Source organism: Lacerta agilis, chromosome 3, assembly GCF_009819535.1.
Source record: "Lacerta agilis isolate rLacAgi1 chromosome 3, rLacAgi1.pri, whole genome shotgun sequence".
Lineage (NCBI taxonomy): Eukaryota > Metazoa > Chordata > Lepidosauria > Squamata > Lacertidae > Lacerta > Lacerta agilis.
In genome coordinates this window covers 55,063,188-55,090,752 of record NC_046314.1, presented here as the reverse complement: position 1 = coordinate 55,090,752, position 27,565 = coordinate 55,063,188, and the positions used below count along the sequence as shown (strand labels likewise).

General features: G+C 40.5%; 1 protein-coding gene across 1 annotated transcript in view; it reads left to right on the top strand.

Annotated features, from left to right (window-relative positions):
- The window catches only part of PTPRK (protein tyrosine phosphatase receptor type K), a 332,596-nt gene that overhangs the window by 161,364 nt on the left and 143,667 nt on the right, over positions 1-27,565 (top strand). The window contains 3 exon segments of the mRNA XM_033143751.1: positions 10,294-10,375; positions 11,593-11,708; positions 23,075-23,249. Coding sequence (XP_032999642.1) covers positions 10,294-10,375; positions 11,593-11,708; positions 23,075-23,249 — 373 coding nt within the window.

The following is a 27,565-nucleotide window of genomic DNA, read 5'->3' as shown; positions in this document are numbered from 1 at the left end:
TGTTGACATAATTGAATAAAATTAGTAGACATAGTAGCCACTCATGAGCAGTTAATGATTTCCAAATTAGGGATAAAATAGGTCCCTAATTTTCTTTTTTTTATATAAAAAAAGAACTCTATACCTTATTATTTTTCGCGCTGAATTAGATGGAATTTGGAGAGGTAGCAGTCTCTTTGATGGGATGAATATTGTCAAATTCCAGAAGGACAGCTGAAGTGGGTTTCTTTCAAGGGAAGCCCTTACTGGGTTTTTCAGTATATTCAGGACGTTTTGGACATATCACGCTTTGGATTTCTCTGAATTCACTGCATCCCTCTACTATTTGGTACTCCAGCTGTAGATCATTCCCTTAATTCATGCTACAGTGTTCATTCAGAAAGAGGGATGCACATCATTTCAGCCAGCCCCTGTTAGTATGCTTGAATTGTTGTTCAACTTTGCTAATTTTACTACACATTTCCTGCCAAAATCACTTGCCAAACAAACTGTAGAGAACTGTCTACATCGTGAATGATCCTGTGGGAGAAAGTGTGGGCTGAGCTGAACCAATGTACAGTATTTGTGTAACCAGTTACCAGATGTAAACCTCTGTTGAGAAAATAACAGTGCGTGTAGTGCATTTCCCTGGTTGAATATCATTAGAAAAATATAATGGGGAACACTTGCTGACCAACTATGTTAAGTAATATCAGTGGTTTTAAGAAGAGGAGGATGGTCACTTAACTCCATTTTCAAATCTCAGGAGATGCATGTGTTTCTTCACTGGAAAATCTACAAAAGGCTAGATTACAAATTTTCCACCCAAGTGTTTGATTTAGTATGTTAAAAATAAAATAAAAATCCTCTGGGGCTCTGTCAGCAGAAAAGCGTGCTGCACAGCATTGCTTAAGCACTCAAATGGAAGTAATTATGTTTTCATGGTTTCTAAATTAGCTAAGCAAAAATTATCTGGAAGTTTCACAAGGGAGATTCATTTTATTATGTCAACAAAAAAAATTGTGGGTTAGGTAAAAATACATGTTGAAACATCCTTTCCAATCTCATGCTGCTCCAAACTCTGTATGTTGCAGTTGCTTCCTATCTATTTGGTTCTCAAAGACCCAGTTCACACATAATGCCAGGCCAAACTGTGGCTAAGCAGAAACTCACAGGTATTCACAGGGAAAAATAATAAAAATCATGGTCTCTTTGCTCCTCCTCTAGTCCTCCTGCTGCTGTGAGTGAAGCCATGTTTGGCTTAGCTTATTGCCGACACCCAGGCTGATGGTTTGTATCTCCCCAGAAAAACCATGAGCTGTACTATGTTTGTTTTTCAGCTTAGAACCTGTAGTTTGTCTGGAGGAGACAAGCCATAAGCCTGCATAACATGGGAAGCCAAACCATGGCTTCATTTGTAACAGTGCAGCTGCAGAGGACCATGGGAAGAGCAAATCAGTCATCACCTCTCCTTCAGGAATTCTGTTGCTTCTGAAGGAGATGCTGCAGCTGGACTTTTAATTGCATTGAAACATGGGAGGCTGTAAATCTAGTCTTCTGAGTTGGCTTAAGTTTTTTTTTTTTTGTTAACTTTGCTGTGTTAAATGAGCTGACCTCCTTTGTAATGTTTCATTTTGAAATTTTAGCTTCCTGCTAATTACGTTGCTTTGAATGTATACTTTCCCCCCCCCAGTAACGTTTCATTCTGGATTGTTTTATTTGATGTTTTAATGTGTTATAAACAGCTTTGATATCCCCCCTTAAAAATGTAAATTGTATAGAAATGAAATTATTATTAATAATAATAATAATAATAATCCATATGCCTACATTTAAGGAGAGAATCCTAAGAATTTTTAGTTCTCATTGTCCTTAGCGTTCTTCATATGTCTTAAAATATAATATATATTCTGTATTTAGTAATTCAGCCAATAGTCTAGAAATACTCCTGGAGTTGCAAGAATTAGGTCAGGATGCATCAAAATTTGAAGGAAATGAAGTGAGGAAAAACCAGCATGAAGGACAAAACTCATTTCATTTCCTAGCTGAAGCGTAAGTTGGCTTTTGTGCTGTCATGATGGCAGTCCCTTCTGTCTCCAGTCCCTTAACACCATCCTTGACACCACACACTGGAACTGACCTGCATCTGAGATCAAGCTTCGGATAATTAAGCTAGCAAGAATCCATCTTTTCCTGTAGCTGGACAGAAATGGATGATTTGCCGGCTGAATGATCTGCTGAAATGATAAGGACAATTAGAACTTGGCTAGCTGTGGAATCTGCCTTTCTGCTCATCTTAATGATGTAGAGCCTAGCAGGAGAAAATAAATCCTCAACCAAAAAGAAAGACCTATCGCTTGATGAGAACAAAGTATTTGCACATGTGTAGAATTAAATGTATATTTCAGGATAAGGTGGTAGGAGCCCAGGGGTCATTATTATGGAGGAAACGAGCAATGACATATTATATTCTGACGAGATACAGGCTCTGCTTAGATTTTTTTTTTAAAAAAATACACAGCCCACTCCACAGTCAACCACCCTTTTCCAAGTCTTTCACACATCATGGCCACCTGTAATTTCCTTTGTATGTTAATTGCTAGTCCCATACTTATTTTTGAAACTTAAAAATATGTGAGCATGTTCTTACAAATATCCAGTCAGCACAATGCCTTCAGAGTCTTCTTTGGCTTACTGTACTTGCCCTCTAAATCTGTTTCTTTCTTCTGATCCTAATGGAATTCCATTGCAGTAGCCCTTGATGAAAATACATTTTCCAAGGTTCATTAGGTCTTTGGGTCCTGCCACAATGCTCCACAGCGTTCCAGGGGCCAAGAGGAATGAGAGGCCCTTCCTTCCATCTCTGTGCAGCTGTAGTACTACCATTCTGGCTACTGACCCAGGGGGATTAGTTTGGTTTAAAGTGAACATCTGATAATTTAGGGGGTTCTAAGGATAATTTTTATATGCCTGTTGTCTTTGTCCATGGAGTTTTCTTGGCAGGGATACTGGAGTGGCTTGCCAGTTCCTGCTCCAGGTGGATCACATTTAGTCAAAACTCTCCACTACGACCTGTCCATCTTGGGTGGCCCTGCATGGCATAGCTCATAGTTTCTCTGAGTTATTCAGCCCCCTTCGCCACGACAAGGCAGTGATCCATGAAGGATCCATGGGAAAAGATTGAGGCCACAAGGAGAAGGGGACAACAGAGGACAAGATGGTTGGACAGTGTTTTCAAAACTACCAACATGAGTCTGACCAAACTGTGGGAGGCAGTGGCTGACAGGAGTGCCTGGTGTGCTCTGGTCCATGGGGTCACGAAGAGTCGGACACGACTGAACAACTGCACAACAACAATGATCATTTCTTTGAGAGATCCCTATGATCCCCCAAAGCTTGTAGCCTGGGTAGAGTGAGTTTTGTCAGAATGCAAATTTCCCCAACTCTCAACTTTCTGAAGTTGTGTGGGGCTCAACAAAGCAAGAGATTCTTCTTTCTCCTCTTTCAGTCAATGGGGGCCATGATAGAGGTGTATAAGATTATGTGTGATGTGGAAAAAATAGTATTTTCCCCTCTCTCATAACACTAAAACCAACATACAATGAAGCTGAATTCTGGAATATACAGGGCAGACAAAATTAATTCTTCACATAGGATGCCTCTGAATACTAGTTGCTGGAGGATACCACTGCACTCATCTTCTGCTTGTGAGCTTCCCATAGGCAGCTAGTTGGTCACAGTGAGAAGAGCAGGGGTGCTCTCTCATACTTTTAAGATCCATTATAGAACTGATCAACAACGAATGAAGCATTGTGTCAGTGGTTTATTCTTTATATTACATTCTCATTTTAAATCAATATGATAAAAATGCACTCTGCCCTGATGCTGATGGCTTCTTAAAGGCTTAACAATTAAACAGAAATGCTGCAAATGATCTCATGTTCTAAGAAGGTGGCATATGTGACAAGATGAAAGACAATGTGCAGGGAAAGAAAATGCCAGGCAAGCAAGAACCTCAGATTTTGAGAACTTCAAAGGAACTTGGTAGGGATACGGATATGGTTAGACTTCCCCAGACCACACACAAATGAGGCCTTGTCTCTGTTATGAATGTTGGTGTCATCTCTCCATGGGGCTCCCACTTCCAGACTGAACAAAAGTATAAGAAGAGAGGCAATGAGTGTCCCCTTCTAGAGCCTCTCCTTTGGGTGGTTTTCTCTCACCTATTCAGCTTTCGACTCTTTCGTTGGCGCCAAAGAAACATGGCAACAATGGGTTTAACTTAGAACATTTTCTGAAGTCTGGACTTAGCCTTTTTGACTCTTAGAATTATTCCCATTCCTCACTTCTGAATTTAGCCTCATATCTGCTTTGGAGGGAAATAAGAATTTCTGAACATATACGATATAGAACAATTCTGGAACATAGAGCAAATCACTCTACTGATTTGTCTCAGTTCAATTCATTGGAAGTTGTTGGCTCTTTCACATTTTTTAACTCGAAGTAAGTTTGATAGCATTTTCCAAGCCCTTTTAGCTTTTAAAATTACTTTTCAACATTTTAATACTTTTAGGTGCTTATTAGCATTTTAAAACTTTTTATGTCCTGTTAGATTTGAACTTTATTTCAGTGAAATCCCCCCCCCTTTTAAAGTCCATTTTAGCTAATTTATATTGCCTGGCTTTTGTGTCTAAGTGCCCCATTTAACTTTCTTTTTTAAGTGTCTAGAAAATTTAGAAATGCTTCAAATTGGTTTCAAAAATTCAAGTAGTGAGCAGGAGGCGAATTAAATGGGGGAAGGGTTATTTATTGCGTTTCAGCAGTTGGGATCAAGTAGAGTACAGGAGGATACGAGAGGAGGTCATATCATTTAACCAAGTGCTAAATGCTAGTGGTTTAATTAGACAATTTGCTTACCACTTTGGCGATGCCTGCTTTGTCAAGTGCCTGTCTTTTTAGCTCAAGTTTTGAGTTTCTCATCGCACTGCTGCCAGTGCAATCATGTAGGCTTTTCCATATACTCAGTGTAAATCTGTAATTTACTATAATCATTATATCCATTCTACTTGTAGTAAATATTATTAGCTCGGGTTACCACCAAGCAAACTCTTGAATTTTGCATTCTTAAAATAAAATGTCAATGCCTTCCAGTAAAATTCTGTGTTCATGATGGGGGTTTTGTCTCGAGTTAGACCAGACTTCTCTTCTTACATTCAGTTGACAGGAACTGGGGATCGATTTGTTTATTGAACAAAGAAATTCTAAAGAAAGGAAGCCTTTTGTGATGATTCCTTTGGTGGGGTGATATTAAGTAGTATATAGAGATGGATTATAATAAACACAAAATATTTGCAGTTACAGGTAGGTAGCCGTGTTGGTCTGTCGTAGTCAAAACAAAATAAAAAATAAAAAATCCTTCCAGTAGCACCTTAGAGACCAGCTAAGTTTGTTCTTGGTATGAGCTTTCGTGTGCATGCACACTTCTTCAGATACACTGAAATAGAAGTCACCAGACCCTTATATACAGTGAGAGAGTGAGGAGGGGTATTACTCAGAAGAGTGGTGGGAATGGGTGATTGGCTGATAGGTGTGGAAAACCTGTTGATGACTGTAAACGACTGCAATTAGTCCTAAAGGAAAAAGCAAGGAGTGAGATGGCTAAAGATAGCTTTGTCATGTATAATGAGATAAGAATCCAATGTATTTGTTCAGACCAGGTTTCTCTGTGGTTTTGAGTTTGCTAATGAGTTGCAATTCAGCAACTTCTCTTTCCAGTCTATTTCTGAAATTCCAAAGGATCTGGCCCAATCGCCTTCTCAATCCGGCCGCCGGATGGTCTGGGAATCAGCTTGTTTTTACATGAGTAGAATGTGTGCTTTTATTTAAAATGCATCCCTGGATGCATCTCTGGATTCGTTCATATTTTCTCCCAAAATATAGTCCGGCCCCCCCACGAGGTCTGAGGGACAGTGGACCGGCCCCCTGCTGAAAAAGTTTTCTGACCCCCGCTTTATATGTTCTAGAATGTTTTTAATTGCTTAAACGATTCTGTGTGAAGCCTTACAAATAAACAAACAAACAACCCACATCTTCAGGTATTCTGATCTAGAATTAAATTAATTCTAAATTAGCATGCTTTGTGTTGGGCTGTGGTGACAAACGCAAAGCTTCTTCCTATTCTTGTAGAACAAGCAGCTGCCTGTAAACATGGAAGGTTCTTGCACGTTTTAGAATCCTGGAAAATCTGTGTTTTTAATCCCACCTCATAAATTCATTATCTACCCCATGTAGGTAGTATGTTTCTCCCTTCTCTTCACCCCCTTTGTGTATTAAGTTAATGCCTAAATAGAACACGTGAAGAGGCAAGAAACAAGCTGCAAAATGACACTCCTAGAAACGTATTGGTTATGCACTTTTATAATACACAATTTATAAAGGTTCTGGGAAGCATGTGGTGTCTCTTCCATCGTTTTTGTTTCAGCTGATAAACTTGGTGATTGGAAGTTAATCAGTGAGTATAACCTGTTATTGAGAGATGCTTATACAGTCTCTGTGTATATAGAATACACCCCATCTCTCATCTCTTTTCCACATTGGCCACTGAACAGATATGATTATGAAAGTCAGCCCAAAGTTGAGTATATATGAATCTAGGGTCATTTAATTTTGCAATTTTTTTTACTGCCAATTACCAATTAAAAGCTAAAAATGTTCACTGCTCATGGTGTCATGGTAGAGTAAACTTGTTGATTATTATTTTTTTAAGCAGCAAAAGATTAATTTTTATAATGTAAAAGTAGTTGATACTATTTATTTTTGTTATTGGACTTGACAAAAGATCAATAACTTGCTTATTAAGTTTCATTTATTTGTTTTCTGACTATATATCACCACAAAAATCCCATGATGAAATGCGAACTTTCACTGCAGCTGTTTTCTTTAGTAAGTGCTGGACCAACAGATAGCTGAGTCAGTAGAGCATGAAACTCTTAACTCTTAGGGCCAGAGGCGTACCGAGCCGCTTGGCTGCCAGGGGCGGCAAGCCAAGCAGCACCCCCGGGGGCGGGGCCTCGCTCCGTAGCGTATGCGTCATGACATCATGACACATGTGCTACAGAGCGCAGCCTGGGCAGACTGCGCATGCCCGCACATGTGCAGTCCGCCCGAACTCCCAAGCTGCCCGGCACCCCTTCTGTGTGGCGGCTCCTCAAGCAGAAGGGCTGCCGGGTGGCGGCTTGGGAGTCGCACTCACAGGGGGTGGTGACGCAGTGTCACCCTCCCCAGGCTGGAACCCGGGGCGGACCGCCCCCAATGCCCCCTCGCTATGCCACTGCTTAGGGCTCAAGCCCCACGTTTGGGCAAAAGACCCCCCCCCTGCATTGCATGGGGTTAGACTCAAGGTCCCTTCCAACTCTACAATTATATGATTCTATGTGAGGGCTGTCTTTCCAGGAACGAAAGAATTACCCATTTTCCCCATTGGTGGCTCCATATGTGGAAACACCCAGATCCTTGTCAGGGAGCTCTTACTTGCATCAGCTAACAATTGTCTGTTTGCAGAGGGAGAAGGAATAGAACATGCCAGCAGATATTACTGCATGTTGGGCTTGGGGAAAGAATGCAAGTGCCTATAGTCACAGTTCCTAGCATTTTGTACCATGATGCTCAATTCTGAAGCAGGATAGATGATTTCAAATATTAAGTCTAGATAGTGCAATCTGTATTTTTAATTTTTCTTTTGATAACTTATTGAACATTGGATTGCTATTTAGTTACAGTGAATAAAATTGGTATATAAGTAAAATATTTGCTTTTGTTAAAAGTCTCAATGAATGACAAGAAGTATACACAGCACAGAGTCCTTTTAGAAATGAAGCTGTGACAAACACCCACCCTGATTTTAATTGAAGCGTTATATTATGCACAAGGAAATCACAAACGGTGTGCTCCCAGTGTACCAAGTATAATATATGCACATTTGTGAATTTTTGAAAGGGCACGCAATTTTCATGCTGTCTTCTGAACAGTGTTGGACATACTGGAACTTAACAGGAGGAAGTTTTGCAGGCAGTGCAGGTGCCTAAAAGGGGTGATTAAAGGGTGATGCCAAAGCACATCATTTTTTGAGAGAGTGAGAGAGAGCGTGAGAGAGAGAGAGAGTGTGTGTTATTGTTATTTAGGAACATATGAGAGGGACAAGGTAGCCAGCTAGAATGAATGATTCTCATCAGAAGAAGCACTGTGTAAGGAATTGCAATTGTATAATGGGGATTTCCCCACCACAATTGGCTCTGGAGAATTGGGAGAACCCCCAGAACAGAGCGACGGGGGGGGGGGGGAGAACAGAGCCCCACAAATAACCCAGAGATGCATTTTAAATAAAAGGACACATTCTACTCATGTAAAAACAGGCTGATTCCCAGACCGCCCATGGACTGGATTTAGAAGGCAATTGGGCCGCATCTGGCCCCCGGGCCTTAGGCTGCCTACCCCTGCCTTAAAACGACATTGAATTCCAAACTACAGTAGGCAAGGATTTCTGGTTTACCTCAGGCACGAAAATGTCTGGGGCCAGCCCTGCTTAACCATGATGGGTTCCCCAAAGATTTCTAGGAACTACAGTGGTACCCCGGCTTACGTACTTAATCTGTTCCGGGTTACAGTACGTAACCCGAACAATTCGTTCTGTGCATGCGCAAATCACATGTGCGTCAGGGTTAGCAGAACAAAATCGAAAATTCTTTCTAGTAGCACCTTAGAGACCAACTGAGTTTGTTCCTGGTATGAGCTTTCGTGTGCATGCACACTTCTTCAGATACACAGATGTGTATCTGAAGAAGTGTGCATGCACACGAAAGCTCATACCAGGAACAAACTCAGTTGGTCTCTAAGGTGCTACTAGAAAGAATTTTCGATTTTGTTTTGACTATGGCAGACCAACACGGCTACCCACCTGTAACAGGGTTAGCAGAGTTCGTAATCCGAAAAGTATGCAACCCGGAGCGTACGTAACCCGAGGTACGACTGTATAGTTTTTAAAGGTGCTGAGAGATATTATGAGACCCCTATTCCATTCACAGAGCTACAACTCTCAAGAGTGGCTTAGCAATCAAGTCCTCTTTCCAGGATACTCTGGGAATTTTATCTCTGTGAGTGGAATGGGGGGAACTCAGTGTCAGTTCCCCCTCTCATAATTGTCAGCATGGAGGCCCTAATCTGGATCACCCACCTGCAATTTGTATTGAGGGAAAATGTTGCATTTAATTAAACTGGCCTTTTTTGCATGAAGGTTGTGTGAGTATCAAAACCACAGTGAAATGGTGAGTGGGTAAGGTTTAAATAAAGCCTTCACTAGCATTAGAAAAGAAAAAAGCAACATCCCTCCTCCCGAAGGTAGAACTACACAGTTAAAATGATATGCTGTTCTACTTTGTTTTGTATTTGGCACACACACACACAGAGAGAGAGAGAGAGAGAGAGAGAGAGAGAGGGAGGGAGGGAGTTAGTTTTCTGTCTGCTTTAGAAAACAATACTGTATAAAAATACAATCAAATCCTGCTGCAAACGCATGTTAATATCATGTTAATACAACAAAAAATAAAATCAAGCAATAAATCAGTGTAGATGTTTGGTCCTCACAGAGAGAGACCGAGAGCTCATGATTTGGGCTGAAACTGAGTACTCCCTGAATTCTAGTACTTGATGCTTCTCTCTGCATCATCCCTGGAGTCTTGCAGTGCTCAGAGTTCAGGTGGGCATGGAGATAACTCTATCCATTTATTGCGGAGGATTACACCATTTCTGCTGCTGCTATTGAGACGGATTTCGGCTAGGCATCAGAGGAGCTGTGATACCAGTGCCTTTATTATTCCTTCCATCACATTTTTATCTCTTGCTTGGCAGAAACAGAGAACGAAGATACGTACAAGCATATTAATCTTATACTTTCAGTTTCACTGTGGATGTGTTATTCAGCTGAATTGCTGAGGTAGAAAATGCAAGGGCCTTGTCACCTAGGCAGTTTATGAAAAATCTGTCCTCTTTTTACTGGAAAATATTTGCTTCATTTTAAAACGGTATATTTGTTCTAAAGATTCTGCATATTGCAGGCCAAAATGAGAGGGCAAGGGCACTGAAGTAGCCTTAATTAATAGCTGATCTTTGTGTAAATCTAGAACGGTGAAAATGATTAAATTCAGGAGTGAAACGTAGCAGCAAGTTCAGCTGTAATGAAAAAGTGTTGTCTTATATCTGCACTGATGGGAATTCTGCAGCAGTGACGGTCGTAAACATTTTTTTCTTTCTCTTTGACAGGTAATATTTGAGGCCGAAGTCTCAGATGGAAGAAATGGCTACATTGCCATTGATGACATCCAGGTTCTGAGTTACCCTTGTGGTAAGTAATGATTAAGAGTCACATTTTTCTCTGTCTTCTTCAAGACAGGCTCAATATTGTCTGACTGCTTTTTCCATCATCCAACCATTGGTGTCCTCCCTCCACCCTCCCCCTCTAGTTTTTCCTCTTACAAATTGTTAAAAAGTGGGGAAATGACACCTTTGAAGCAGTGAATTAATCTTGTTTTCTTGTTAATTATATACCTTAATTTAATGTTTCTCAACATTCACAGACGTGTAGCTTACAGTTATAGTTCCAGCTCATGAGGGAACATAACAACAGAAGTGGCTTTGCTGGGTGGGGTAGAGCCACTCGGCTAGCTTCCCAGTAGGTGGATTCCTGTTGTTCACTGGAGGAAGAGGGGAGAGGTGGCTGAGAGACTGGTGTAGTGCAAATGCACCAGCAGGAGGATTTAGCGCTGCTGGTGCATTTGCCCAACACTGACCACCCCGACGCCTTGCTCCTTCCACATTCCCTTCTTGTAGGCAACACCAACCACCTGCTGGGAATCTGGCACAGGCATAGCATTACTGAATGTTGTTTGGTTAATTGCAGATGTAATAGACTGGGTCAGTCTATTGAATTGCTAAGCCTAGACTCTGTTTCCAGGTAATTTAGATGAGTAATGTGTGTGCAAACTATGTAGCATATTTCTCTCTCGACTGCTACCACTGCCTTTTTCAACCCTAATATTTCACAGGGATGGTTTTGTCACTGAGCTTTCCTCGAGGCAGGACAGTTAGTATGAGAAGCTTTGTCAGTGGGTCAAATGTTGCTGTATTTAGTGGTGCAGGTGATATTTACTGACAGGGATGTCTACGTGGCACTAGATCACACTATATGGAGCTAATTAAATCTGATTGTATTGTTAATGCAGTGGTTTCTCATTGCAGTGGTTTTATGTATAATATAATGGAAGTTCACTCCAGAGTTTTTAGGCTTTTTTTGGTTTGTTTCACATCCATTTACGCTTTGGGTTATTACAAATCGCTTTTAATTCATGTCTGACAAGCTTTAGAGTTTGTGTGGTGCAGGAAGAAACATGAAGGCTGTTTTGTTCTCTCTCCTTGAGTTGAAACAATTATTTTCTTTCATGTAAAAAATTAGTTTTAACCAAAGGCTGCAGTAATGTGTATCTTTGGGGAGAAGTAAATGGTTTTTTTTTTGTCTGAACATTTTTTTGGTAACATTTTTTCTCTCTCTCCACCTACACACAGATAAATCTCCTCACTTCTTGAGGCTTGGGGATGTGGAGGTCAATGCAGGCCAGAATGCTACATTTCAGTGCATTGCTACAGGGAGGGATGCAGTGAATAACAAATTATGGCTCCAGGTAAGGCTGATCCAGTGTGGTCCATTTGTGGGCATACATCTTGCTAAAACAAAAATGAAAGTTCTACTTTTTCTGGTTTATACAGGATAAGTCACATAACTGAAAAATGTTTTCCAATATAATTTCTTATTTTTTTTGCTTTATTTTTAATTTTCATTTATTTCGTATTAAAAGATGGTTGTACTTATACAGCTGCAATGCTTTTGAGTCCCCCACTTTTATGAACAAAAATCTGATGCACATGAGTTGAAGGTGCAGTGATACACTTTATTTCATCAAATATCTCTCTGTTCATGGGCTCTGTGTTCTGTGATAGCTCAGTTGTAGCCCTTTCTTATAATCAAGGTATTATGTGAAATTGCTGTTACACTGCAGTGAATATTCTCTGCAGTAGAATGCTCTCTGCACATTTATTTTATTTAGGCACCATAACCACCCTAAAAATGTCAGCAATATGTTTTAGACTTAAACAAATGGGGAAAATGCCGTCCTGGAGAGCAATGTGCTAAATTTGGAATTCCTTTTCAGTGAGGTGAGGAAAAATTGTATGGTACTTGCGGATAAGCAGGGCATATGTATCTGTGATTTTGAAAAACTATTTGATTGGAGTTGATAGCAAATTATACCTTGATTTTAAATAGAATGTTAAGCTACATCCATGTGATGCAACTGAATTAAAGAATTCCAGATTTTAGAACAGGATGAAGTACAATCGTCATGCCGGATCAGGCCAAGGGTCCATCTAATCCAGCATCTTCTTTTCACATACACCTGTGGAAAGCACATATGCAGAACTGGAGCTCAGCACCACTCTCCCCACTTCTAATTTCTGCCAACTGATATTCAGAGGCATATTGCCTTTAACAGTGGAGGTATAACATAGCCATTGATAGCCTTATCCTCCATGATGTTTGTTACTAATGAGTAAAATAAAATGAGATGGCAGATAATGGTACTGCTCATGCCTTCTGCTTCAATGTGATAACTGTAAACATTTGATTTCAGTGACTCAAGCATAGTTTTATTTGATTTTACATGACCAGTTTAGTAATTGCAGGATGTATCCCTAGGGACTAAGAGTTTCCATTAAATGGGGAACACTAATAAAACAACACTTAAAAGGTAAAGGTAAACGGACGGTCCAGTCGCAGACAACTGGGGTTGCGGGACTCATCTCGCTTTACTGGCCAAGGGAGCTGGCGTACAGCTTCTGGGTCATGTGACCAGCATGACTAAGCCGCTTCTGACCAACCAGAGCAGTGCACAGAAACACCGTTTACCTTCCCACAGGAGCAGTACCTATCTATCTAATTGCACTTTGACATGCTTTCTAACTAATAGGTTGGCAGGAGCAGGGACCGAGCAACGGGAGCTCATCCCGTTTTGGGGATTTGAACCGCTGACCTTCTGATCGGAAAGCCCTAGGCTCTGTGGTGTAGACCACAGCACCACCTGCGTCCCTCAAAAACAACACTTAGATAAGCACAAAAAAATCATTATAAAGAAGCAGAGTGTTAGGAGTGCCAAAGTGAACACACATTAAAAGAATCTGTATAATTGTCACAGCTAAGGTGCTAACAATGGCAGTGTGCAAGTACCCGATACTCATGTTAACCACTCTGTGCAACCTAGATAAGTGTTGATCCAATGTGGTTAAAAAGAGCCAGCTGGAAAGTTTCCATACTATGCAGTCCTCCATATCAGATTGATGTCAGATTATTTCATTTTTATTCTCTAGGGTAGATTGTTTGACAAACAGACAAAAGCTGTTTTAGCAAACATATGTTTTGTTTTGTCTACATTACATAATTAGATTTCCTCTCCTTTTTGTTAAAAACAATAAACATGTTTATCTCGTTAAAAATTCAACCCACCAAGATAGTTTACAAGATAATGAAACACAACAATTTCCAAAAACAAACAAATAAACAAACAAACACAAACCAAGAAGTAATGTGATAGAATGATGTGCACGTGTTACCTTTTTGTTCACTAATCTTGTGTGGTCACTGGCGCACACAGCCAGAAGGTGCATCATCTTTTGGGGACGTGGCCAGTGGGTACCACTTCTTACACGTTGGAAGCTGTGAAGGAATTCATGTGCATAATCCTAGTAAAGGGTGTGCTTCTAGGGGAGACAAATTTAATCTGCAAAAGTTTGAACAAAAATTCCCTGAACGATTAGGCTCCATACAAATGGGGGTGTTCAATACAGTTCTTTGGAGAGGTTTGGTTATAAAAGACTTTGCTGGTCAATGAAATTATCCACCTATCAAAGTTTTGAGGCTCCATGAGAGAGGCAGTGGCCTAAGCAGCTCATCTCACCAAGTGACCTGAACTTAGCTCCCTCTATATAGTTGAATATGAGTAGAGAGACTACCACTGAAGGGGACCTGAGACAGATGGCTTATCCAAAAAGAGCCCCAGGCATAAGGAACAATACTCCAATATCTAAACCAACAGGGATCCACACAGTATTGAGTGATTTTAATACCTAGCCTGCAACTCGTTGCAGATCTGTTTAGAAGTTGTTGTTAATGCTTATTTTGAAACCCAGGTTGATGTCTCACCTCTTTATTGTAGGATTCTGACGGCAAGTAAATATTCCTGCAATTGCTTCACATAGGATGATAAATAGATGGAAACCTTGAGCTCTTTTAACCACAAATCATGTTGAAAAGTAAATATGCCTATTATATATGAAAGTAACCTATTCAGAATTATAGAGGGCAAGTTCACAGTTGGCTGCAAGGTTCTGTGAAAATTATTACTTTGCAACTAGCTTTCATTGCCTCGAGTAATAGGATCAAATAATTCATGAGCTCATCTGTGATAGTATTTTCTCAACAGGTGATCACTCAGTTATAAAATGATGTAGTAGTGCTTCTTCTTCGATATGGCAGTGGGACTCTCAACCTACTGTGGTTGTGATCTTTTCCCCAAAAGCCCACCCCCAGAGGTTTTCAACCTTTTGAGTCCACAGCTACCTTGACCAACTACACTCTTTCTGTGGCATCCCTGTGGGGCTCAGGAGCCCAGTTATGTCACCCCTTGCCTGCCTACAAATGTTCAAAACTTGGGCTGCCTGATCCTGTGTTCCAATGTGCAGGAAGATTGAAAGTCTAAGCACACATACTAGCATGTTCTACTGAACTTAGTTGGAACATACTTCTGAGTTAAACAGCAAAGCTTTTTGGAACACATTAATTTCATGTCCAAAACAAGATCAGGTAATTCAGAACACTGAAATCCCCCCCCCTCTCTCTCTCTCTCTCTGTGTGTGTGTGTGTGTTTTGGGCATCAGATAGAAGATTTAAAAAACACACTGTGCTTTTGGTTAGCTCAGTGCAAATATCTGAGCAATAGGTTTCAGAACCAAGCTGCTTCATTCTGTTTTCCAATTTGGGAATGGTAGTAAATGTGGTAAGCTGTCTCACAACGTTTGAGATCTCTTGTCCGCGGCCAGCATAAGACGACACCTATGTGGCCCCCATCAATAAATAAAGCCCTTTCCTTGGAGCATCTGCTAAACCATATGCCCTGGCTCTAGGTTCAGTAGTTGATAACGGAATCACTAATGAGCCTATCCATCATTGTTGAGCCTTGGCATCAACACATCATTTGGCTTGAGCAAAAAGGTTTAACCTGCCTTTGCAGTTCCGTTTGTGTGTGTGTGTTTTGCCATACAGATCTTGGTGCTACCTTTGACTTTGGTGAATCTGAAATGAGGAAGGTTATCACCCGTGGTTAAAATGTGGTGGGGGTTTTTTAAAGCATGACTGGTAATCCTGTCAGTAATCTGTCAGTAATGGCTTTAGGTGCTGGCTAAATGCCTCCTTAGTTGGCATGCCAAAGCTGGAAGAGGGTGCCATGGTTTCACCCTTTGAGAGGCTCATCAGCATTAATGCAGCATGATGCCTTTCTTCTCCCAGCCACAGGAAAATGTCATTCCTAGTGGAGTTGCAGATAATTAAAGCAACTGCCTGAAAATAGCAATTGAAGGATGGAAAAAGAGAACGACGAATTTGAGTTCAGTTTGTTGCAACTACAACTCACGACTTTTCTCTGTGTTTAGGGAATATTGTGTACGTTTAGATGTTTCTGCTTTCTGTTCTGAACATCATGAGGATTAGGGTGCTTCTGTTGTGGAGGATATTGCCTTTTACCACCATGTAAGCCACAGTATCTTTATAAAAAGCAGTGTCTTGGAGGTGATGGTGCATTCATGGTTGCAAATGCTGTTTGGAATGTAGCTGTCTGCCATCTTGGGCATCTGTTGTATATTTAGAGCTTGACTGATTGGTGTGGCACAACTTCAACCCTTTGCATGATCATAGCAACAGGCCTAACTTCCAGACTTTCCTGCCATTTGTTTAACCCATTTATTCAAGATTGTGGATTCTTAGCAACTTTGGAAGCTGAGTGCTCCCCTATCTTTTGTCTGGCTTTAAAAGTGAGTGGCTGAAAGGAACAAGAAATGTATTGTTTCTGTCTCTCTTATCCCCCTCCCCAGCCTACCATACTTTTATGTTGCAGAGGGTCAACAACAAGGGGATGTCTCTGGATGGCGTGCTCACGGGTGCCATGTTTGGTGTTATGTATTGAAGTTCTCACCCTAGGCCACTAGGGGTGTTGTGTATATAGTTTCACTCTGCCCACCGTGGCTGCAGTTCTCACTCAGGTCCACAACATGCAAATGAAGGATTGAGAGTGCCATTCACGGATTGGGTAGCTAGAGAGAGTTGTTACTGTTGCATGTTACTGAGTACTATATAAGCAGGCTGGCTGAGCCTTCAGTTCAGTTCTGTTCCAGCCTGAGAATAAAGAGAGCTGCTTGGAGAATCACTGTGTCATCTGCTATGGCCACCCACTACTTAATATTAGGGATCCTAAGATTACACATTGCCAGGGCTGTTGGCGTGGGGTGGGGGAGAGAGAGATAATAAATCACGAGAACAAACGAAAGGAGCAATTACATTGGGGCAAGAGCATATTAGTAATTATAGAATTATTTTATAAGCATTTGGAAGATAAGCGGAGTAGAACAATTTGGCATATTCAACCCATAAAGGATACACAGAACTGGGAAAACTTGCCCAGTGCTAGCAAGCAAACAATCAAGCAAACAAGCAGGCAGGCAGGCAGGCAAACAAACAAACAAACAGACAGACAGACAGACAGACAGACAGACAGACATGCTTTTAAAAAAGAAGTAGCCTGCTAAATTGTTTGATTCCACTAAGCAAAGTAGTAAGGGTTGTCTGCAATAGTCAGCTGCAAACAGTAAATGAAAAAAGATAGTGTGCAAAAAAAATGTCACATATTCACCTTAAAGGATGAATACATTTCAGCTGAAGAGGTACATCTACCCAAATGACTGTTTTAAAAGTCTATTTTTGAAAGAAAAAATGCAATAGAGAAAATTGTGAAGTTGGTGCAATTGTAATATTGAAAAACAGTTTGAGAGTGAATTTTTACATCTATGGTGGAGATACCATTGGTGCAGGGATTTCAGCTAGCCAGATGGAACGATCCCCCCTCTACTTCTCCCACTGTCCTGGGGGTTCTCCTGAACCCCTCCCTTGAGCCAATTTCAAGGTATACAGGGGGAGGAGAGAGGGGAAGCTCCATGGCACAAGCAGAACTCCTTGCACAGGGCTTTGCCGACAGGGCTGGTGAATCCTACCTTAAGTATTTTTCAGGCTAGTTTAGATGGGATTCATCAAACTTAAACAAAAAATAGGGGGGGGAGGATAGCTAGATTAGATGGCTTCAGATGTGACCCTAAGCATGAAGGTTTGTACCTCTCCAATGCTATATGCTCCTTTTACTTACTGGCAATTGATAGATCACTGTAGTCTTGTATAACTGCCTTTCAACCCCATGCATTAAGATTTACAAGTGAGAACCTACTCAGATTCTGAATGCCCATAAATCAGACTGCCTGTGTGATATATGAGAGCTAGCAGTTTGCCAGTGCCCAACCCTAGAAGATTTGGAAGTCAAATACATCTTTGTTTGAAATGAACTTTTTTTGGGGGGGGGCAAGGATTTGTGCATGATAGATGAATATCAGTAATAAAAAATATTTATCTTTGTTTTGGGAGAGTGGAAAATCCATACACCCACACCCCAGGTTCAGTCTTTGGGCCACTTTGTTCAATACATGTTGAATATATATACACAGAACTGTAATATAATGAATGGCCGGTGATTTCCACCCATGCATTTTGCACTGGTCAAGGGCACTGGTCTTCAACTGGTGGGTCGGGACTCACCACTGGGTTATGGCCTGATCCATGGCGGGCTGCAACAGCAGCACTGCTATCATACAAATTATTGGGGAATTGGGGAGGCAATGGAGAATTAAGGAATGGGTTCCCAACGCAAGTTTGTATTAAAGGCAGATCCTGGGTCTGAAAAGGTTGAAGACTCCTGCTCTAGGAAACAGGGAGTGGCTGTTGTTTCTCAGTAGATGTGTAAAGCATGACACCATCCTTCCTTGAGGGCACTTCATGTCTCTCTGTATATCTTTAGGTGCCAGACGAAAATGTTCCTCTTCAACTAGGCTGTCAGCTGATTAACATTCTATGCCCTTTTAAATGTTTTTGTGGGAGGAGCAGTGTGGGTTTGTTTTGTTCATGTTCTTGTTTTTATTAGTGCTGCTTTGTGTTTTTATTTTGCATTTTTATGCTGTGAACTGCCCTGAGATCTTTGGATGAAGGGAGGTATAGAACTTAAATAAATAGATAATCAGATGGTGGATAGATAAATGGACAGAGATATCTCCAATGAGAGTGTAGTCTTTTGTGCCTGCAACCCATTTACTTTCCCTTTTAAAAAAATACTCGTGGAAATTACTTTCCTCCCGCTGAACAGGCTGGCAGTTCTGGAGTTTTGAATTCTTCCTGTCTCTTGCCTGCATTGGAGGCAACACTGCTAACTAAGCCTGTTTTCTATAGCACTTTGCTTAGGCCCTAAATCGCTACCTTCTTAAATCAATCCTTACTGGATTCCCAGGTGTATTGCTGTTACACAACATTGCTTTTAAAGATTTCTTGCTTCACACCTCTTTACTTCCCCCCTTTACTATAAAGTTAATTCATAAAGATCTCCTTGCCTTTTCCTTTTCTTTCACGACCAGAGTCTTGTAAGCAATTTATGCCCCATCTTGTTCTGTCTCATTGCTGCCCTGCATCTGTCGTGACACATGATTCAGGGGAATTGCTGCAGGTTCAGTCCCTCCAGACTCAATTCTGCAAATTAGCTAGTGCTTACAGTACATCCAGCATTACATCATTCTTCAGAAGATGTCTCTCTTTATTATAGCTCTTGTAGGAAAGTATCTTTCCAATGTTCTTTTTCTGTGCTCTTGATAGTGTTCCCATAAAAATAGCTTTCTTTTCTTTTGATCACAGTGGTCTGGCTTTTTACATCCCCCTCACTTTGTATCCAGCATGCATACTCTGATCTCTAATAGTAGTGCTTGCAATGTTTTGACCATTGATTTCCTAGTACTTTACAAGTAGTTTGTTGAGTCTGTCGTCATAACATATTGCTCCTGTGAAAGATAAGAGTTATTTTTATATCAGTTGTTCCAAACAGAAACTGCAGTAGGTTAAGCCCAAGCTTAATAAATTGTCCTTCTGATTAACCTAGATGGAATCCAGACCTCAGATACATGCAGTGAAGCTTGCTTCAGGAGAAGCAATAACTTGCCATGAGCCTTGATCTTGCACATCCCTCATCCCTTGCCTTCTCTTTTGAATACAGCAGGAGATCAAGAACTTCCACTTTCAGTTTTAAGTTAAACACAGTTCCTTGTGGTGTCTGGTCCCATGTAGCTGTGGTTTGTTTTTACTATAGTTATACTAAGGCGTGATGCAATCCTGGTTCTTGACCTACCAGTTGAAAACAAGAGCCTTGGAACTTGTGCAGCTCACTCATATGGAACAGTTAGAATCATTTTCCATGTTTACTCTCAAGTAAGTCTCATTGTGTTCAGCTGGGCTTACTTCCTGCTGAGTGTTAAAGTTTACAGCCTTTGAATATGGAGTTGAAAGCTCACATGTTTGTCTTCTGCTTTAATGACACTGCCAAAAGGGGATAGAATCTTGTATATTTTTAGGATTGCTTCAGTACATTTTAAGAAAAAACAGGTGGTAAGATACTTTTGTTTCCTTTGTTAGTTATATATACATATCCTGCATGGTATACATCCAGTTTATTTGAGTAAGCAGTATGAACATGTAACTTCTGACAGTGGGTGCAATCTTTGTTTAAATCTTCTTGACTTCATTGGAATTCAGCCAGCCTAATTGCATGCATATGATTGCAACCAAGGCATTAGGAGTCAGTTCATGTTTTCTCCACTGGCACTGAGACAGCTACTGAGGGATGTACTGTAAATTCTCATTTATCTATGAATGTGACGCTGTATTGGCCATAGTACCACCTGCACCCTTATATGATTTTCCGTTCAGGTTGGCTGAATTCCACTGAAGCCAGGAGTTGTATATAGTTTATTTTTATTTTTTTGTTAAACGAAAACAACAACCCAAAACCCCCCAAAAACCTAATCTGTTAGTTTAGAGTGCAGGCTTATAGTGCTGAAGATCTTTGTGTCCCATTTGGAATGATTGCCCTCAGCTTTTTGGGTGAAAGGGCAGGATGTAGATATGATTAATAATGTGGACAGTATTTTTGTGTACTGTACTTGAATGCTTGAGAACTGCATATGTATAATATGCATGTATAAATATTGGTTTTATAAAATAACAGGCTTGAGGTTCCTCCAGGGAATGTTTTTCTGGTGGGTCATGGAGCCCCCCCTCCCCCTTTGCCAGTGATATATAATTGAAGATGCATATTTCTCTAATATGAACTTAAAATTGTATATGCACATGTCACCTGCTTCTGCCTAATATTATCGAGCAGAGAGAAATGTAAGAATGATTAGGTGTGATTTACACATTCTTGGTGGTCTTTCTCATATTAAAATAGTGCTTTAGAGATACTGCTATATAGTAGGATTGGAGAAGCAGCGCTGCAGCTTCATACCATTTCATTTGAGATTTTGCCTGGAACGCCAGTCTAAAATGTGTATGTTTGCATATGAAATCCCTCTTGTCACTCTACATTCCATCTTTTGAAGCCACTGCTGTCATTTAGGTTTGAAGAGAGCCTTCCCCTCTCAGATAAATGTGATCATTTCCCCTGGCTCCTTAGTTTGCAGTTCCTTTTTTGTTTTACCTTATAACAGCAGCAGATGATAAGTTCCTCCTGGTTTGAATTTAATTCTGCCTCAGTTAACTAGGTCCTCCATGGGACAATAGCTCAGAGTCACATAAGCATCACTCTGTAGCCTCAGTGGCTGTTATCTGAGTAGATTCTCTCTGGGGATGCCTAAATGCTACTACTGTTGGCCCTATTGCACTACTTCCTAGGGACTTTTATTGTCAGATTCTTCACTGATTACAAGGCTGCAGGTCACATCACTGACCATGTATAATGTGTTGTGATTTCTTTCTTCTACCTTCTGCCAGCCTGCGGTTTTGGTTTACAAACTGTGGCGGCTGTTGAGTTCCCATGAACCCTACTGACCACATTCACACAATTGCATCTTTGCCTATAAGGTGTGATATGAATGAGTTCATTGCTCATGTATGCAGCTCCTTCTCGGGGCATCTGCATGCTGCAATGTAGAAATCTTCAGTTAAGCAAAGTTCAGAACCAGCCAGGATCTTAGAGCACGGTGTGGTTTAATATCCTGGCATTATTAGATGTTGCCTGGTTTGATTGCTTGTGCTGCAAAAGGAGGAAGCAAAGGGGCTCTGTGTGGGGGGCAAAAGGCTTGTTTATCTTGGCTTATTAAGCAGAGAGAAGATTGTCTGCAATGGGGCATTATGCATGGCAATTGCTTCCCTGCATTGTTTTATTTTTTGTAGACCATACTGCACATAACAATTCACAGAAAGTAGTCATGAGAACCTTCTTTCCCTCGCTTCTTCCTTTTGATCTGATTAAATCATGAATGACACAAATTATTTTAAATTAAATTTTAATGTTTTGCTATTTCATGACTTGACTACAAACCTATCGCCATCCAAAGTGCAGCTCCCATCAGCCTCACCCAGGGTTGATGGGAATTTCAGTCCAGCAGCATCTGAAGGGCCTCAGTTGCCCTGTCTCTGGTTTACCATGTGGACAGCATACATTTGCATTGTTAAATGCCCAGGTACACATGTCAGGGATTCCTGACTGGGTGAGGCTGTTTTGTAAAGTGTCGGAACAGTTCAGAGATGTACCGTATATGCATAGTTCATTTGTTTTGCACCTCTAAAAAATGCTCAAATAGTCAAGTAGTCACAGACGCAGCACAGTGTATAGCTATGATAGTGGGTAATTTACAAATGTTGGTAAGCTAACAGTGTCCAAAGGGCCACAGGTTCACCATTCCCATCCTTGTCTGCAGGGCTTTAAGGGGACATTATTTAATGCTTTATCAGGAATCTTGCACAGAAAGGTTTGGTTCAATATCCAAATCTGATTAGTAATGATGAAGTACAGGCCATTGGGAGAGGTAATATTTGTTTGCTTGCTTGCTTACTATATGATAGCATGTGTTTTGTCATACCAGACATGGGGAAGAGAGACAAGAGATTATTGTTTCTGGCTGCAGTTGAAAAAAATGGAGTTCTCCATACTTTAGAAGTTTACAGTTCTTCAGAATTCTTCCATGGTTCTCTGCTTTCAAAATATACTGCAAGAAGGTTACCTTTTCCAAGACTTGAAATATGAGAAACTTACTATGGGTTGAATCAGTCAGAATCATTGTGTGAGCAGAACAACTTCTGCTCATGCAGTGGTATCTCCTCCCCGCCCCCTGTGCCCCCAGCACCCTAAAGCTCTGGAAGGTTGGGAGAAACTAGAAAGCAGATTTTGAGCATTGGAGTGGGAGGGGAGAAGAAGTTTCATCACACAAGCAGAAGTTGTTCACTGGAGACAACCCCATTTGTTTATATTGTCGTTGTGTATTTCCTTTCCTGATATACAGTACTTTATTTGTGGATCTTAAGCATCAGTACAAAACTGCCATCTATTTCTAACATTTCATGGTCTCTACTAACATGAAGCCATTCAGAGTAGTAGATGGGGTGCAGTGTTCAAAGTGCAGAGAGAATATTGGCCAAGCTGCCTATAGTACCTTTTCCTTCCTCCCATAATGCCTCTCTCATAAAGATGGGCATCTTGCTAAGGTTCCATGTTTCCTTTCATTACTTGCCAAGTTGCTTGTTTTGTGATCCTACCGATCAGATGCTGTCTTAATCACTCAGTCTTTTTGTGTTGATTTCCTTTTGTTCCAGAGACGAAATGGAGAAGACATTCCTGTGGCCCTAACTAAAAACATAAATCACAGACGATTCGCTGCTACCTTTAAACTTCAGGAAGTGACAAAAACAGATCAGGATTTATATCGCTGTGTTACTCAGTCTGAGAGAGGATCCGGAGTCTCCAACTTTGCTCAGCTTATTGTTCGAGGTAAAATATTTTTTTTTCCCTAATTGCTGACATCAAATGTTTTAAAAATAAAAAATGTGTTTATCTTGAAAATACCTTGAACTTAAGTTTATAGAGAGAGGAGAAGCCAATTGCATGTTGCTGGAATCCTCATGGAATAAAACAAAAGTGACTGGTTTCTATTTGGAAAACCACAGATTGTCTAGATGATATTTAATGACATAAACATGTTTAAATATTTATTTCATGGAGTTTGCTTTGTTTTTATACCAATAGAGATGAAAACCTGACTTAAATGTTCCCATTCATCGTTTTATTTCTATAGCCTTACTGTACTTAATATTGTTATGTGTACAGAAATCTCTGAGTGGTGAGAGTTTCCATAGTTTCCAGCACTTACCCTAGGTTTGGTTCCCCTGGAATGAAGATCACAGGACACTGTGGTGCTTTGTCACAAATTGTACAAAGAATATAGGAAGTTCCTTTTTGTACTAAAGCTGTGCGCGCACACAATACATTCAAGGTGCATCCTTCTCGCAAGGATTCTGAGAACTTTAGTTCATTCCTGACAAAGCTGCAATTTCCAAACTACAATTTCCAGGATTCTTTGAGGAGGGTTGTGTGCTTTAAATATGATTCAGCTGTATGGTGTGTATCTCAGTTCTAGATCAAAGATAAGGAAATAAATTTTGTCTCCCATTGAAGAATGCTAACATTTTCAAAGGCATCGTTTCATTTTTATTTCAAGTTCTAAAGTTTTACTGAGTTTTAAAAATAATAGTTTATACTATTTTATATACGCTGCTTAGAGGTTTGGTTTGATTAAGCGGTCTATAAATTTTGTCAAAACAAAATGAAAAATAAATATATTTTCAACAACTCTTTGAGTTCTTAGATTCAGGCAGTGTTGGTGTGACGCAGTCGAAATAAATAAAAAATTGTCCAGTGGCACCTTAGAGACCAACTAAGTTTGTTCTGGGTGTAAGCTTTCATGTGCATGCACGCTTCTTCAGTTACACTGAAACAGAAGACTATATAAGGGTCTGGTGACTTCTGTTTCAGTGTATCTGAAGAAGTATGCATGCACACGGAAGCTTATACCCAGAACATACTCAGTTGGTCTCTAAGGTGCTACTGGACAATGCCCCCCCCCAACTATGATCTTAGAGTTATCAGTTGCATCAGCTTAAAGCTTGAGTACATAGAGTTCCTTGCTTCCCCCTATATTTGAAAAGCAATACGCAGTAGTAATGTTCCCTTGTTTGTCTGGATAACCACCAAATAAACCTCGTTAGTCAAAAACATACCCTGGGGGATAAGCTACCCTGGTGTTAAAACTCTGCTGAAAATTAACTGTAGTGACAGGTCCTATATCTCCATGGCACTTTAAAGCTGACATCCTGCTACATGGATACAAAAGATGGTAATTTTAAAGGAAATTTTTGGGCCACTGATACGAATTGCCTTTAATAAGAGCTGGCATAGTATTGCCCATTGTCAAAGATGACCCAGGGGTAAGAGTTTATTAGTGCATTTCTTCCTAAACTGAAAGTGACAGGGCATGCTTAAGGTCTTTTTGTTGCTGTTTGAAACAAATGAAAATTTCAGTGTGGAGTTCCCATGCTGAAGAGTATCGATCTACGTGTTCCCTCAGCCGCAGGAAGAAGAAAAAAGATACGATGAAATGCAATTTACTTTGTCATGTTCTGAGTATTGCTTCCATATCATTTTGAGTAATGAGAATATCTTCAGCTTGTAGAAGACAAACTTTGACAACACGGGTTATTAGTGAATGGAAGATGAATAACAGCAGCTGCTGATAAAATGTGTGTTAAAACTGGCCTTGTCTGATTGCCCGAGTATGTTAGATTGACTATATATTTAAGGTGTGCAGTTTAACAGTTACAGCTGGCATGCCACTGTGGAGGATGAAAGCAGGCAGGGTAGAATTTAAAAATATAGATGTATATTACTCTGTTGAGAGAAGATTTGTGTTCATACATTTTTGTCTTTATTACTTGAAAATTGAAAGTTTCATGTATAAATTTCTAGAAATATAACAGAGGAGACTGCCATGTACAGTGGTCTCTTGGTTCTCTAACTTAATCCGTTCTAGAAGTCTGTTCCAAAACCAAAGCGTTCCAAAACCAAGGCACGCTTTCCCATAGAAAGTAATGCAAAATGGATTAATCCATTCCAGACTTTTAAAAACAACCCCTAAAAAAGGCAATTTAACATGAATTTTACTATCTCATGAGACCATTGATCCATAAAATGAAAGCAATAAACAATGTACTGCAGTCACGCAATCAATCCGTAGCTGAACTGGGTTCCACACAGTCACAAAAACAAAACAAAAAAGAGCCGCAAAAACAAAAATGCAAAATAAATAGCAAAAACAGACAGACCTTAGCGTAACACTCAAAATGGAAGTGTGGCACTCAAAACGGAAGCGTAACACTCAAAAAGGAGCACGTTCGGCTTCCAAAAAAAGTTTGCAAACCAAAACACTTACTTCTGGGTTTGCAGTGTTTGGGTCCAAGTTGTTTGAGTACCAAGGCGTTTGAGAACCAAGGTACCACTATACTAAATCAGACGCTTTGCCCAGCCAACTCAGTATTGTCTCCACCAATGGGTGGTGGCTGTCCAGAGTTTCAGACAGTAGCATTTCCCAGCATTACCTAGAGGGATTAAACCCAGAACCGTTTGGATACAAAGCAAGGGGATCTATCACTGAACTATGACCCTTCCCCATTCATACAAGTTATTGTTAGCCAACATCTAGACTCGTCACATTACTTTCATGAACTGCAGTAGAGCTTAGGTGACATTTCATTGCATTCTTTTGATTTCACAGGGAAGATTCTATACAAGTTTTATAGTTGAATTAAGTTTACCAAAGGGGTTTGTTGGCATCTTTCTGTCTCAGGCGACAATGGAAGATTGTGCTTTTGGAGGTCGAGTCAAACCATTGGAGAGTTACAGCTCCTGCTGTAGCTGTAGAGACTGATGCCAGAGAGACATGTTTTATTGCATCTGGGGTAGTTTTGCTGCTACAAGTGCACCATGGGATTTCTTCTCTCTGCATTCCTCCCAGTGATCATTCCTCATCTGGTCACTTCTGTGGATTCTATACAACGTTTATAGTTGAATTATGTTTACCAAAGGTGTGCCATGTCAATAATGCAGTGCTTGTGACCTGTGACGAGCTGAGAGTTATAGATTTTAATTGATTTCCACGCCACAGCTCTCACACTTTTTAGTATTTGTATTAATAGGTGTCTTATCCCATCACTCCTCCAAGGGATCTGACTAGTTCTTCGTAGGCTGACAAAACTAATTAGAGTGAATAATCTCCTAAATATTCCTTCAATATCTTAAAATGAATTTGATGCCTGGCGTTATTCTAATGATCCAGTCAAGTTTTCCCCCAAAAAACAAATAAAAGGCTCTTTCTTAAGAAAGAAAGAGGCACATATCTCTCAGGGAAATTGATAATCGATCCCTTTTTGTAGCATTTGTAAATGCCTTGGAGAAGCATTGAAATTGTAAGACTGTGTGGCAGGGGTAAGGTTCATTTTCATCAACTCTGACATTCGCATGAAATTTCAAATATCACATCCAAAATCAAACCGTGTACATTTAGCTACTTATGGAAAGGAAAACAGAGTATGTGTAAAAATCCATTTTATAATAATATACCGTATATACTCGAGTATAAGTTGTCCCAAATATAAGCCGAGGCACCTAATTTCCCTACAAAAATGTGGGAAAGCTTATTGACTCAAGTATAAGCCGGTTCACCTTTGCCACTGTGGTAGAGGAGGAACGAGCAGCCCTTTGGGCTGCTCCTTCCTCTTCCTCCTTTGCTGCTGTGGAGCTCACCCCGTCGCAGGGTTTCAAACCGCCATTCTTCTGATCAGCAAGCCCTAGGGCTCTGTGGTTTAACTCACAGCGCAATGTTCCCTTGTGTTATACATAAAAGGCTGGGATCCTGTCCTGTTTAAGCAGGAGCCAGGGAAAGTGAGCACCTGTGGGGTTTTAATACTTCCTTAACTGATAGGCTTTCTGCCTTCTGGGGTCTAAAGTTTGCATTTATGTGAGCAGTTCAGGAATGGAACAAGCTGCCTGGGGAGAGTCAAGAACCACCGTTCTTGTACACTTCTTAAGGAATGGTTGACTTGAGTATAAGCCGAGGGCAGCTTTTAAAGCACAAAAGTGTGCTGAAAAACTAGGCTTATACTCAAGTATATACGGTAATAACAATCATAATAACAGCCCCCCCCCACACACACACATTTAACAGGTCGTATATTATTTTGTGACTGAAAGCCTGT